The 15340-nt window shown below is 49.3% G+C and overlaps 1 protein-coding gene across 12 annotated transcripts in view; it reads left to right on the top strand.

The window, feature by feature from the left end:
• Positions 1 to 15340, top strand: part of NAV2 (neuron navigator 2) — a 397127-nt gene that overhangs the window by 270471 nt on the left and 111316 nt on the right. For all 12 annotated transcript variants that reach the window (XM_032357750.1, XM_032357752.1, XM_032357753.1 and 9 more), the window contains one exon: positions 1539 to 1661. In XM_032357750.1, the coding sequence (XP_032213641.1) occupies positions 1539 to 1661 (123 nt within the window). The remainder of the gene's footprint in view (positions 1 to 1538; positions 1662 to 15340) is intronic.

Consider the following 15340-nt stretch of genomic DNA (forward strand, 5'->3'; position numbering starts at 1 on the left):
CTTCATACCAGGTTGGCACTGCATTGCCTGTGATCATCAATGCCATTAAAGATGGGTGGGAGGGACATCAGAGAAGTTTCACTTAGATCTAGTGTCCTGGAAGCTGACCTAAAGGAGAATTCTTCTGATGCATACGGACAGTTCTTACCCCAGATGTGCCAGTGAGATCTTCCCTGCCCCTAACTGAAACTTACTGGTCATGGACAACCTCCACAGCATCCCGTAACTCCATGTTTCTAAGAATATATCCCAGAAAGCACCCAAACTCGATGTAGAAGAAAGTCCAGAACTGAGAACCCTCAAAAATCTACTTCATGTATTCTAAAGCTAAAATACTAAATGCAGTGAAACTCTCTGTGTGATGCAGGTCCGTGGACTGTTTCAGGAAAATCACCCCTTCTTGGTCTTCTTAATAAATGTCATTTCATTTGAAATGTAAGACCCCTACATTTTCAGATACCTTGCAGGTCTATCTGATGGGGCCCATGTGGGAATTCAAGAGACCCAAGTTTGGTTTCTTGCTCTGCCCAACTTCTATCTTGCCTTCCTGTCCTCCTCTGAAGGTGGGAGCGATGGCACAAGCAGTCTTCCTTATGGGATGCTGGGAAGGAGGCAGGGTAGATGAGGCAAAGCTGCTTTGTACCCGAACTACCTCCTGCCGGTGGCCAAGCTCTCGGGAACTGGTCTGGGTAGCAGATGTCTGTCTTTACAGAAGAAGTTCCAGGGGTACACCCCCTCCCCCGACAACACTGACTCCATCAGAAGATAGCTTTGTGGACTCACTAAGAAATCTGGAAGAGTAAATTAGTCTAAGTGTTGGAGAGTTTTGTGACAACCCTCTAAGACGTCGCTATCAAAGGTGACATTCACGATTGTAGACACTTCAAGATAATGACACCCCTAATAACGTCTTCCAGTTTCTGGTCTTACAGAAATGGCAGAGCACCTTCATACGCCTTACCTGGCGAATTCTCATGTGTGCCTTGGAGAGGCAGGAAGGCTGTAATAGTCCCATAGTTCAGATGAAAGAAAGACCCAGGACCCAGAGAAGCAACTTGCTGGTGATGACAAAGGTGGCCCATCTGTCCTCTGTCTTTTCTTTCTCCCTCTTTTAAATGCTTGCCCACTTTTTCCATTGCACTCTTCTGTCAAATTTTTTCCTATGCTTTGCTAATGATTGTCAGCTCCACTCCCGTTACTTAGGTAAGACACCTGCTTGTATAATTGCCAGATTAAAAGAATGTCATGAATACATCTGACAGTTAATGTTGTTCACTAGTTCCCTTCTGCTCTGTAGATTCCTGTGAGTTTGGATTAATTAAGCCGAGTTCTATTTTTGCCAGCAAGTGGGTGATCCTTTGGGTTGAATCAACAGCGGAGCTATCCCTGGGCTGTGATCAGAGATAGAGCCTCGGGAAAGCCTCCTTTCCTTCCCCCTTAGAGCACGGGGTGGCCATGCAGGGCTCCTGGATATGAACAAGGTTGTGCATGAATTACTCTTGACCATATACCTGCATCATCCTCTGGTCCTGTTGCAGGTACATGACCGATGGCGGACTTGGTCTCTACACTCGTCGCCTGAATCGGCTGCCCGATGGCATGGCAGTGGTGCGGGAGACCCTGCAAAGAAATACCTCCCTGGGCCTCGGCGATGCTGACAGGTAAGTCTGCTCGGCGTGGGACTGACCAGGGGCAGAGATCATTCCAGAGTGGCCTGAGAAGTGAGGGTGTGATATTGAGAGCAGACGGCCACCGCTGTGACCCATGAAGGGGTCAGGAGGCCTTGAAGCTGTGCCCGGGTTTGGAAGCTGGTGCAGCAGGTAGGAGAGCACTGTGGAAGATTCTGGAGTCCTGCTCCTGGTTAGGGTGGTGCTTCTGACAGCGAAAAGAGAGGGAGTTTGGGCTCAGGGAGTTTGGGTCGTTATTTTGTGCTGCTACTGCAACTTTGTCGGCTGCTCAGGCCCCAGGGATCCACTTTACTTCCTCTGTCAGCCGGCTTTCTAGGTATGGTACCTTGGAACACAGTCCCTGGTGATGCACAGAGGGCCCGGGTGCCCAAGGGAACTGCTCCTGGCCTTGGTGAGCAGGCCTTACTTCGGGTCTCCTGCGGCCTGGCCCTGGGAAGCAAGGCTTGGGGATGTCGTTTGTACTGCGCATGCTGAGATGCCGAAAGGCTAGCCCTTGCCCAGCCCCTGTCAGAGACGACAAGAGCTTCAGAGAACATTATCGTATAGAGGGCTGTTTAGTAACCCTGACTCTGGCACATAGAGTCTATGACCTTGAGCAATCCATTAAAGCAGGGTTCGAACTATATGATTTCCAGGACCCCTTCCAGCTCTGCTGTGCAGTGTTTCTAGATTTCAGTACCCTTTAGTGGTCTGACCATTGAAGGATTTTGCTGGCATACTTGACCTCTTTCCCCATGTGTGCTAATGAGACCGAAAATGGAATTTAGATGTGTGTGCTTGAGGCCACCAAACATTTTGGGGGTGCTAATTTTCTTGTGCCAGCAATCCGCATATTTGCAGTACAGACCCAGCTTCTTGCTGTTCTCTTAGCTGCATATACTTTCTGCAAAGAGCTAAGTGATGTCTCTGGCTCTCTGGCTTAAGAGAACTAGGGCATCCCCCCAGGAATGAAATTTGCTCAAGAGGAATCTTCATCGTCTCTCCAGGAAGGCCAAGAAGCTGTGTTGGTGTAGAGAACACTGAATCAGTTGTCAGAAACTTGGGATCTGGCCCGGGTTCTGCCACAGACTTGAATATGCCCTTCTTAGAGTCCGCAGTGTCCAGGGTGGTGATTTATGCTAGAGATGACAAAGGCCCATCGCCACCATGCCAGCTCAAGCCAGCCTTCTTCCTGGAATTGATTCATTTAAAAGGATTGGTTTGAAAATTCCATAGAACGGTGAACCACTTAAGAACTGCTCCCTTTTTTTTAATACTGCCCTTTTTAAAAAATTTATTTATTTTTAGAGAGGGAGAGTGGGAGGGGCAGAAGGAGAGGGAGAGAGAGAATCTCAAGGAGGCTCCACCCCCAGCAAGGAGTCCGGCACGGGGCTCGATCTCATAACCCTGAGATCATGACCCGAGAGATGGACACTTAAGCAGCTCAGCCACCCAGGCACCCCAGAGAACTGCTCTTTCTAAGGATGGGGTGCTCTGTAACTAAACTCTTTAGAGGAAACATTATCAGGGAGAAAGTCCGTTGTTGTATCACCCCCACTGGAGATTTCAACAATTTGCCTAGTGATTTTGCTTATTTGTATTCTCCTGTAAACATGTCGCTGCTTAGTAAATCTATCAGCATGAAATTCAGGCTTTACAAGGTACATTTTCCCTTGCAGCCGAAGAAGAATCTGTGCGAGGCAGTTTAATTTAATGCTTCATTGCAGGGTTAATGGAATTATAGATCACAGCTGGGCTTGTTCCTGCGTTTGGAGGTGGAGGATTGAGGGTGGGGGCCGGAGAGATGGATACTGTTTGCTATGTGGTCCAGCTCAGCCTCTCTGATGGGACTAACTGGACAGTGGTGTCTTCTGGCTCTCCCCAGACTGGAATGCTCAGATGTGATCATTTCAGACTGAAAGTATAACTGACCAGTTTTGTTTTTTAAAGATTTTATTTATTTATTTGGCAGAGAGCACAAGCAGGGGGAGTGGCAGGCAGAGGGAGAGGGAGAAGCAGGCTCTCCACCAAGCAGAGAGCCAGACATAGGGCTCGATCCCAGAACCCTGGGATCATGACCTGAGCCACAGGCAGATGCTTAACAACTGAGCCACCCAAGTGTCCCATACTCACCAGCTTTTAAAGCTAGAATTCAGGTGGCTTTTATTTTCTTTTTAAAAATAGGATCTAATAATGCCTATAAATCTCCTATTTCATATAAGTTTTAACCTGTAGGCAGAGAGATATTTTACATTTTTCTAGAATATGTTAAATTTTATTCATCTCTGAAGTTATTATAAATAGACCATAGAAATGCTTCATCTTTGGAAAAGTTGAAATTGTAGTAGATTTGTGGCTATAAAGTTCTTCATGCAAATCTTTTCCAAAAACTGTATTCTAGATGAGTATTTCCCGAAGAGTGAGGCTAATATTAGTGGTATAGGAAGTAATTTTAGATAGCAGACAGGGAAATATTTCTTTTACATTTTAATTGTAGCATTTAAAAAAATGTATAGCTAGTACATCAAACCCAAGATTTAAAAAATATTGTTTCAGGTAAAGAATAGCATTGGCGGGACGCCTGGGTGGCTCAGTTGGTTAAGCAGCTGCCTTCGGCTCAGGTCATGATCCCAGCATCCTGGGATCGAGTCCCACATCGGGCTCCTTGCTCCGCAGGGAGCCTGCTTCTCCCTCTGACTCTGCCTTCCACTCTGTCTGCCTGTGCTTGCTCTCGCTCGCTCTCTCTCTGACAAATAAATAAATAAAATCTTTAAAAAAAAAAAAAAAAGAATAGCATTGGCATGAGACAATTTAACGTGAAATATCAAAGGAGAATGCCACAGATGGTGTGCAGGTATTTTTTTAGAAGGTAGTATGCAAATGGCTTCAGACAAGGTAATCCTATTCTTGTCCCTATAATGAGAAACGTGTTCTTTAAATTACTGAAATTAGACAAGTAAAAAAAAAAAAAATACAAAAAAACGCAGCACCTTTCCAGAATTCTTCCCTTTTAAGCTGAAGAAAGAAGGTCCCAGAGCTGAGGTAGTTCTAGGAGGTTCTTTATGAAATAGACAGCCCAGTCCTTAACGATTCACGCATAGGCTGCAGACGACATGAGGGCTACGAAGGAAATAGGAAAAGTACTGAGGGCCTGATGAGACGTCAGCCGAGAGAAGGGGAGCGTAGGAAGGGCAGATCACCTCACGGCGCCCACAGGAAAATCATTAACCTCAGCGCGCACAGCTTGGGAGCTAGAGCTCTTCCAGGGGGAGGCCCGGAAGGACGCTGACCTACCAGATGGAGCGTGGCTGTTTGCAGCAGGACGTGGCTGGGGTATCTTCAGGGCTATTAAAAGGAACTGATAGGAATATGTACCTTCAGAGCCCGGGCGATAGGGACCCTGTCGGTCCGTGAGTCCTGTATGTCACCAGCCAGTGTCTGAGAAGTAAGAAGGGAGGGTAGTAAATCCACAGTGCCAAGTCTGCCTTTGATCTGCTGTCACTCTTCGGGGTTGCCACTCCTGGGCTCCAGTTTTTACCTGATAGTCATCAGCGGCCAGCCGGCAGAGGGGGCAGGATCAAAAGGGACAAATGGAGGTGGCTTGTTCCAAGTCGCAGGCCCCAGATAACAGGCAAATACAGAGAGGTTCAGCATGGAAGGCCCTGAGTTGGCAGCCTGGGAGGAGGAAGAAATAGGCCCCGGGGAGCTAGGAGGCCGGCCTCGCAGACTCTCAGATGGTTTGCTAAAACTCCTGCCAGTTCCTGCATGCTGTCCGCTCAGGACCCATCAAAAGTTCTTGAACTCCCAAGAGCTGAGTGCTTTCAAAGCGTAGAGCTCAGCTCTGGGAAAGCTTCCATTCCCAGGACACTGTCTGTGACCTGGGCAGCATAGCCCTAATGCTGAGGACCCTCGCTGGCATCCTGGATATGCAGTTCGAGGTTACTTCTAAATGGTGTCCCCTGGTCACGCAAGTGTCACTGATGGTGCACGCAAGGACAGAAATCAGGCCCCTTGCGCACATTTAGTTCAGGAGGAGGGCTTTGGAAATGACTTGGTTACTTTCTTCTACACCATTAGAATATTTATTGACCTCCAGTGGCTCCTATTAACTGAAGTGGTGGTAAAAATAGTGCAGAGTGAATGCTGTGCAGTGAAACGTCAGCCTGAGACCTGAACCAAATGACAGTGGCCCTCTGATGCCATGCCAAGAAACCAAGCAGGAAAAAGAAACTGTTTCTGTTCCTTCTTGTTACGGGGTTTTCATTGCCCTCCAAGCTCTGAATGTTCTCGGTATTGAGATTACATTTGGAAAATGAGGATTCACAGTCATCCTACAAGCTTTACCCAAGTCCCTGGCTGGGGCCCTGACCTTAGGCCCAGAGCTGTCCCAGGTTCAGCTTGAATTAAGAGTCCCATGGTGTGTTGATATAACTATGCAACTGGTATTTCACCAGCCTGCGGGGCCCAGTCCTCCTCCTCACCAGGAATGTCACAAGATGTCCAAGGCCCAGGGCACTGCTGGGCTTTGGGATTTGTGTGGATGGAGGCAGCCTCCTGGCATCCCGCTGTGTATTCACCGATTTAGGCCTGACCTGCAGGGAAGAGTTGAATCCAGACCCAAGATCCCTAGCAGCAAACGACATTGATGGGTGCCCTTACCAGGTAGTAGGTCCCCAACCCAGGTGTGCCTTAGACACAGCCCCTGCTGAGGTATGCAGGTGAGAGGAGGCACAAATGGGAACCACTCCCTTGCCCTCCCTTCCAAGCCCCGGGCAGACAGGGTAATGGTCCCACAGTGTCCACAGCCTAATCCCCAGAACCCGGGGGTATGTTACACCACAGGGTCGGGGGTAGGAATCACAGTTGCTTATCAGTCAGTGTTTAGATAGAGAGATTAGCCTGGATTATCCTGGAGGGCCAGTGTGATTACTGGTCTTCAAAGTAGAAGAGGTGGGCGGGAGAGCAGGCAGAGCACTGAGCCACAAGGACTCCCCTTGCCCTCTGGCCCTGAAGGTGGAGGGAGGGGCCCCAGCCAAAGAGTGCCTGTGGCCTGTCTAAAGGGGACCGTGCAAGGGGACAGACCCTGCCCCAGAACCGTGGAGTGAGGGCGATCCTGCCAACACCCTGCTTTCAGTCCATGAGACTGAGTTTGGATTTCTGCCTCACAGACCTGATAGTCCATTTGTGTTGTTTTTGCTCCCGTGTTTATAATAATTTGTTACAGCAGCGATAGACAACTAATACAGGCCAGAAAATAACAAAAACAGTGATAGTCACCATTTCCCAACGGATCGTTGTATGTGAGGAACTATGCCAAGCACAGTTTTCTCCTAACCCTGACCCTTTGAGAGGAGGTAGCATCTTGGTTTCATAGATACAGCCATGGTGCCCTGAGAGGGTCAGGTCAGTAAATACGCAGCAGGTTACATATACAGCTGGCAGGTGTCTACACTGGAACTGAAATCCGGGCCTGCCAGACCCTCCCAGATGCAACTACCACTTTAGGGAGCCCTCGGTTCAGAGACTTGCATTTCCCTGCCTCCGAGCCCTTATCCTCCTGTCCTCTCTTTAAATGAGCCCCTCGTCACGAAAAATGCAAGCACATGGGGCACCTGGATGGCTCAGTGGGTTGAGCGTCCAACTCTTTTTTTTTTTTCTTTTTACGATTTCATTTATTTATTTGACAGAGAGAGAGAGCACAAGCAGAGGGAGAGGGAAAGGAGACTCCCTAATGAGCAGGGAGCCTGATGCAGGGCTCGATCCCAGGACCCTGTACCGTGACCCGAGCCAAAGACAGATGCTTAACCCACTGAGCTACCCAGGGACCCCCTTGAGCATCCGATTCTGCTCAACCACACAGGACCAGCCTAAGTGAAATGAACTTTGTCTTGCTTTCCCCTCCCTTCTGACTTTCCCCAGACTATTCTGCCTTGATCTTTTCTTGTTTGAGTTGACCAGTGGATCTCTCCCTCCCCTCCATCTCTTTCTCTGTCTCCCGTCTTTCCTCTCTCACTGTCCTTCCCTTCCCTTCTTAAGTGCCCATTAAACCAACCAGTGCCCCGGAGCATGTTCTTAGTTCTGCATTATACTCCTCTTTTGGGGACAAGAAGATGCCTCTAGCACAGCGCCCGCATCCATGATCCTCCCTCTCCCCCTTTTCCTCTGCTTATGGACAGCAAAGAGAGAGACAGAGTGGGAGAGGGTGAGAGTTCCATTCATCTTAAAGCTCATAAAAGGAGCCTTAGAGGCAAATCTCTCTTTCTGCGGTAACAGGGTGATAATTACTGCATGGGCTTTTCCCAGAGGCCTCTTTGCTGCTGGTACCACTTGCTTCCTTTTTAAGGAAGAGCTGCTGCTTATGGAATGGGTGGGCAGGGGGCCACCTGTGCTGAACAGGAGGGGGGTGCTGACAGGAAGGAAACCATCTGCAGTTTAAGCCACAAAGGAATTCTCCCAGAGGGGTTGTACAGAGAAGAGAATGAATGGTCTGGGGAGTATCATTTCACATGCATGCAATGTTTCCACTTAAAAAAAAGAGAGGGGAGGGGGTAGTGGCCACATGAGAGTCTCCCCGGCATTGCCCAACTTTGTAACTGTGTTCCAGGTTACACCACAGTAGAAGTACAGCTCTCTCTCTCTCTCTCTGTGTGTGTGTGTGTGTGTGTGTGTGTGTGTGTGTGTGTAGGAGAGAGAGAGAGAGAAAGAGGGGGTATGTGTGTATGTGGAGAGCACAGCCACTCCCCCAAAGCACATTTCCCAAAACCAGTGCCTTTTCAGTAACTGTTTACAGGTAATTTGTATACTTGATGTTTGTTCCAAGTGTGAGAAGACATCTAGCAATATGAAAGCAAGAATGGGAGGTCAAAAAGAAAAACCAAAATAGGGCACCTTTTTCTGTGCTTACTGTCTCAGCAACCTAAAGCTTAGGCCCCAATGCTAAGTCAGAATCTGACTGCATCTGTCCCCTGCAATGGAAAATGGCATCATGTGTTTTAATCCAGGTACTTGGGCAAGTCTTTGCATCAGTCAGCATAAGATTGTTTATACTGTGTAACAAACAACCCCCCAAACACCCACCCTCGCTGTCTGGCCATTGCAGCTCAGTTGGAATCTATGTTCTACATCATTGTCACTCTAGGAACCCGAGTACCGGCACACCAGCTATTTAAAGCACTGGCAAACCATGGCTAAGAGAAGCAGAGTGTGGTGAGCCACACACTATCTCTTAAAGCTTCTGCCCAGAAATGGCCCATATAACTTCCACCAATCTGTTGTTGGCCAAAAGATGTCACATGGCTATGCTTGAATTCAAAGGTGACTGGAAATAGGATTTTACCATGTGCTTATAAGAAGAGAAAATATATGGTGAACTGTACTAGTGACTATCATCGTTTAATTACATGCAAGTGACAGCCCTAGCTTTATGCCATCTCCTCCCCATTATTTAAGCAGTCCTGTATTATGTAGTTTGTCATATATTTATACCTACCTATGCATTGCCAGGCCCTTCGGCACCCAGTAGGACTGATAGCTTTCAGTAGCTCCTCTGGGTTGGGAAGAATGAGCAGATGGGGACTATGAAAACTGAGTTGCTTAAGGCATCGTAACCAATGCTATCAGTCATTTGCGTTTCCAGTTTTAGTATATGTGCTGCCGAAGCGAGTACTCAGCTGCATTTCAACAAAGTATTTGGACTGTGTTTTGATATGTGACAGCTGATGGAAAATGCTGATGATTATATACTATTTACCGAGCACCTACCATGCAGCCAAAGAGGAGTAGGACATAGTCCCTGCTCCCTGCTCTCAAGAAGCTTGCTATCAACTAGAGGGGTGAGAAGCCAAAGAAGCCATCATAATTCACGGTGCCTAGTGCCGCAGAGACTGTCACCATGTGGTATGGAGCCAGAAGGACCAGGAGTAGCCATGGGGGCTGAAGGTCTTCCTAAACTTGTTATAATAAAATGCGGGAGGTTTCTTTTCCTGCTGGTGATGATTTGGAAGATCCCCCCAAAACATTACCTAAGTGTCACAAGAGGCCTGCTTATCTCATCATCTGTTTGAGATTTTCTTTTTGTTTCCTTTAATGTCCTTTGTCTTTAGAAGAGCAACCTAGCCTTGACTTCTGTTACTAAAATGCAGCAGCTGATTTAAAGAAGCCCCGTGGATAAGGCAGCCCTTCCATTGGTCTGCCAAGTGTCTCTGGTTACAGTTGTCACCTTTAGACTGGTCATGCTGGACAGCTGTGACAGCCCAGGGTTTTTATGCCAGGTTACCTTGCATGTGAATATGTTTTCTCCAGACCCACCTCTCCCAAGCTGGTCCATGCTGGATAGAACTTACAGAGCAAAGCTGCGGGGACGGAGACCTTCAGAATCACCACTTGGAACTTCCCACTTCCCCTTCACCAGAGGAGACCAAAGCCAGGGAGATTGTTAGTGGCCCAGTGACCACTCTGTCCTCCAGGCTTTCGGGAACAGGGTCATCTCGGTATGCTTGGAAAGGATGAAATTGAGAAAGCAACTCCAACGAGAGCACATTATCTCTTTGGTGATGATGATGACGGGAGCCCAGGCAGGAATGGAAGGAGTGCAGTAGGAACCAGGAGACCTTGACCTTGTCCTAGATCTGGCTCGGCCACCACTGAGCATCTTGGGCAAGATGCTTCTACCTACCCCCAGTTCTTCGTGTGCACTCAGACCGGCTGATTCTAAGTCCCCAAGCTCTTATGAGTCATTGTTCGTGTTTATCACTCGAAGGGCAGGGTTCACAAAATGACTCGTCACTGTACGCATCTACACAGGCAGGGAGCCTAGGAACTTTTCATCTCTGATCATCATGATGACAGGTGTCATTGCACGACGGTGCATCAATGAAGAGTGTGGTTCTTGCCCAAGGCCTCTGGGGTGTGCAGATCCAGTGGACTGAAAGGACCCCACTTCTGCTAGCCAACCTCTTTCAGAGGAGAGAAAGAGCCTCTGTCCTCACTGAACTTCAAAGCTAAGCCTGTTCTAAAGCTGCCACACATTTAGAGGAGGGGGAGAGGAGGGTAGCTGTTGCTGATGGTGGGTCTGGAGGAACGCCCAAGGTTGAAGGACCAGAATGAAACCTTCCAGAGGGGGAGTACGGGGTGGACAGAGCTATGGATGAGAGTCTCAGGGCTGTGGACCTTTCTGATGCTCTGGAAGAAGAATTCGCTGTCCTACGTTGCAATGGATTTTGCTCTAACTTGGAGCTTCACCAAAATTATATTAGGAGTTGAAGCTTATGGGACTGCAGTTTTATTTTCATGGAGATAAAATCCCAAGTGACTAAGTGAATTGTATTTATTTGGGTGGGTGTTTTGACTTAGGATTTAATTAGACTTGGATGCGTCTTGTTCCCTAAATCAACAGAGAGTGGGAGCTGCCTTCTAGAGCGGGGCGATCAGCCTTGGGAACAGGTGGTGTCACGGACTTACAGGGACTTCCCTGTGCTGTGATTTCTCATAGCTGGCAGGCTTCACGAGGTACACCAGCATCGTGGAGAGCCGGACAGCACTTGGTGGGGGTTCATACAAGAAAACTGTGGGTTTGACATCAAAGGGAACAGGCTCCAAAAAGTGACATTCCTTCGCCATAGGCATGGTGCTATATGGGGCAGAGTTAGGATTTGCACTCCAGTATCTCTGGGCACAAATCCTTTACTTTCAGTCATTGTGTCTGCCTCCTGCTCTGTTCAAAGGCTTGCTTTCCAGCCCTCCAGAAGTTTCTCCAGAAGGTGAACATCACTTGAAGCTACATGAGTAATTGCTGGGCCTCTTCTCGGTGCCTAGCTCTGGTCTAGGTACTTGCAAAGGTGACAGCTTCTGGGTCTCCCCCTCCCCCTCTGGAGGCTCAGGGAGAGGAGCGAGTGCCCGGAGTACAGCTCAGCGTCAGATCAGGCTCTGCTCTTGATGAGGGAACTTTCTCTCTTATTTAGGAGGAACTTAAGAATGTCTGAAGCCCTAGGGATGTGATTTTCCTCAGGAGAACATTTAACTACTTCAGTATGGGAACCTCCAGCAGAGTCTTCAGAGTGACCTTTGTCCCACTGATCACACACAGACCTTTGGGGTCTGCCTTCAACCACCCTCCCCTGGGTGTGGCCTCGACCACAGACCCCCGTGGCTTTGCTGTGTCTCAGTATCACAGGGAGACGAGGTCAGCTTTGTCTGCTCTGCCACAGCCCTCTTGTTTCCTCTCATCCACTATGCACTTTGATTTATCTCCCTCATTCATCTGTGATGTTCGGCTCTGTAAAATTGCCTGAAATGAGATCTGAAGGGAGGCTCTGACATTTTGAGGGATGTGGCAAGGTTGTGTGGCGGAGATGAAAGGGGCTGAGGGAAATGAGGTGGTTGCATGGCTCGGTGGGCTCAGACCCCTGCCTCTTCTTCAGCTTACCCTGAGATTTGGGGACAGGGACTCACAGCCCTACCAGTGGCAGCACAAGGCTTAAAAAAAAACACCTGTCCTCTCTGGCTGCCGCTTTGGGCGGTCTTGATGTGCATTGTGGGTCAGCCATGAGCAGGCAGCTGAGGAAGACGTGCTGCAGAACCACAGGACGTCTGGGTTGGGAAGGGGTCTGTGCTGTTGCCTTGTACTGGGTGCTCTGGTGCACTAGAGGTGAGCACAGGAGGCCCTTTGGGTGTCCTCCAGTCAGCCAGAGCTGGCTTGGCTGGCTGAGCGCTGTGGGGGCAGATGGGGACTCCGGACACCCTCTGCCTTATACCATAGGAGTTCCTGTGGGGAGAACGGATCCATTTCTCCACAGTCAGTCAGTGTGGAAGGAACTCACAAGAGCTCTGGGTATCCCTGGGACGGAAGTTCCTCAGGAGGCTGCCCAGGACCTGTGGCTCTTTGTCATCTGTGCTCTGAGTCTCATGAGCAGCCACAGCTCCCACTCACTGAGCACCTACTACATTCCAGGCATTCTCTCAGATGGTTTCTGAATTTGCTTTAATGCCCCAAAGGATCCAGTAGGACAGGAGTTATCCCCATTTCACAGATGAGGACTCTGGATCAGTGAGTCTAAGCCACTTGCCCAGGAGCACACAGGCAGTCTTGAATTCCAACCAATATTCATGACTTCAAAGCCAATATTCCAAGATGACATGATGCCTGTCTCCAAAAGGGGGCTGGGTGTGGGGGTGTGCCAACCACAATTAGTCCAAGAATCCAGCTCTCTCTCAGAATAATCAGGAGTAACCTTCAGGGGGTACCTCGTGGCTCAGTTGGCTAAGCAACTGTCTTTTGATTTCACCTCAGGTTATGATCTCAGGGTTGTGAGCTGAGCCCTTCATGGGGCTCTGCACTGGGCATGGAGAGTGCTTAAGATTCTCTTTCTCCCTTTCTCTCTGCCCCTCCCCATCTCTCTCTCTTCTACTCAACCCCCCCCCAAAAAAGTAACCTGCCTCCACTTGTGCTCTAAGACTGGCTCCAGCTCCCCTGGGAAGCCTCCCTCCCCTATTCCCTCCTCCCATTACCCCAACAGGGTCCTCTGGGGGTGTCTCATCCATTCAGGGTCTCCCCCTCACCTCTGGTAGCACATAACGTGCCTTTGAAATGTGGTCTCCTTTGGGGCCCATGGCAGGCTGAGTCATTAGAGCATACAGCTCTTGATCTTACGATCATGAGTTCGAGCCCCATGTTGGGCATCAAGCCTACTTAAAAAAAATTTACGGTACACGGAGTGTGCTTTCTCCTGCTAAATTAAGAGAGGAACCAGAAGAATATCTTATTCTTGGCATTCCCTGGCTTTGCAGAGCCTGACGTATACTGTAGCAGCTGTTTGCTATATATTAATTAACATTATCTTAAAGATGATTAATAAGTCTTCCTGAAAGTTTATGTTCCCTCTCCTTTTCCATCCCATCCATTGGCAAGTCTTCGGCATAGTACCTCCAAAGGATCCTCAAATCCCTCTGCTTCCTCCTCTCTCTCTCTCTTCCCACCACCCCTCCCCCACGTGGGTCCAGGCTGCCCTTATCTCTCATTGAGCTCCCACTGTGGTCTCCCGACTGGGCTCATTGTCTCCTCTGTGACCTTCCTGTGGTACATTCTCTAGCCACCGTGATCTTCTTTAACACGTATGTCAGATCACCTCTGCCCCCTGCTTAAAACTTTACCTCAGTGGACTCCCAGTGCACATAGAATAAAACCCAGACGCTTTACCATGGCCTCCAAGGTAGGACATGTTCTAGTCCCTGCCTATCTCTCTGACCTCACCTCTTCCCACTTTCCCCTCCCTGACTCGTGCCTCCAACCAGCTCCTTGAATTCGCCAAACCTTTTGCATATGCTGTTCCCTCTCCCTGGCCTGTGCTCCCTGCCCCTCTCCCTTTGGCCTTACCAGGCTGATTCACCCTGTCCAAGTGTCAACTCACACATCACCCTCCTCTCAGAGACGCTGTCCCCGACCACTCTATCTGACAAGGTCTCAGCTCTTAGTGTCTTTTAAAACATCGAGTCTGTTTCACATCCTGTCATTTTATTTGTGTATTATGACTCTGCTTTCGGCCATAAGCATCAGTCAAACAAACTAGGTCACTTCTGTTTGCAGCCGAATCTCTTTCCTAGCACAGAGCCCAGCTCCGAGAACTGCTCAGTATGTGTACCGTGAGCGGGCGAGTGACGGTCCAGCTCTGTGGTGCAGGGTTAGTGTGCAAAATGTGTAAACCCATGTGCTGCAGGGATCACCCCTTCCCCAACCAGAAGACACTGCCCAACCAGACCGGGGCACTGGCCAGTCAGGCCTCAGCAGTGGTAAACAGCTCATGGAGGGCACAAATTCACCTGCGTGCTCGGGCTTCATCGTGAGCCATCCCACCCAGTCCTCATCCAGTCCTCCAAAGAACTTAACCATGGCTCCAGGCTGCCTTCAAGAAGACATGGGCTTGGGCACCTGGGTGGCTCAGTGGGTTAAGCTGCTGTCCTCGGCTCAGGTCATGATCTCAGGGTCCTGGGATCAAGTCCCGCATCGGGAGCCTGCTTCCTCCTCTCTCTCTCTGCCTGCCTCTCTGCCTACTTGTGATCTCTCTCTGTCAAATAAATAAATAAAATCTTTAAAAAAAAAAAAAAAAAAGGCATGGGCTTGTTTCAAGAAGAAATGGGTTTGTTGGTGTCCAGGAGCTTCTCCTGTGGGAGACTGAGTGGTTTGACCCAGTCCCCTACCTTTTTTGGGAAAAATGATTTCAAACCCTTGACCCCCTGACACGTTCAGGCTCCAGGGTTGCCGCTTCTCGGCTACATGACTTCTCTCAGCTACCTGAGAGGTCAGTTAACCATCCTGAGTCCCTGTGTCCTCCTCTGAAAGATAAAATTAATGAGACCACATCGTGGAGCTGCTGAAGCGTGAATGCAGGAGATGCGGGCACGGTGGGTGTCAGCACAGTGGTGGGGGCCCAGGCCACGCCCTTGCTGGACGGCAGCAAGTTTGATGTAGCACAGAATAGCACAGAATTATGCACGGAGGGGGAGAGGGAGGCACGAAAGGGGCAGGTGCCTAAACTGGGCAGCCAGGATGGAAGTGTGGGTCCTGGTGGATCCTTCTCGCCCCAGGTCCCGCACCACGGCCACGCAGCCCCTCTGTCCCTCAGCATGTGTGATTCTCCTCACCCAACTCTGGTCCCCCTACTTCTCCTGTACTTGGATAC

This window comes from Mustela erminea, chromosome 9, assembly GCF_009829155.1.
Source record: "Mustela erminea isolate mMusErm1 chromosome 9, mMusErm1.Pri, whole genome shotgun sequence".
NCBI classification, from domain to species: Eukaryota; Metazoa; Chordata; class Mammalia; order Carnivora; family Mustelidae; genus Mustela; species Mustela erminea.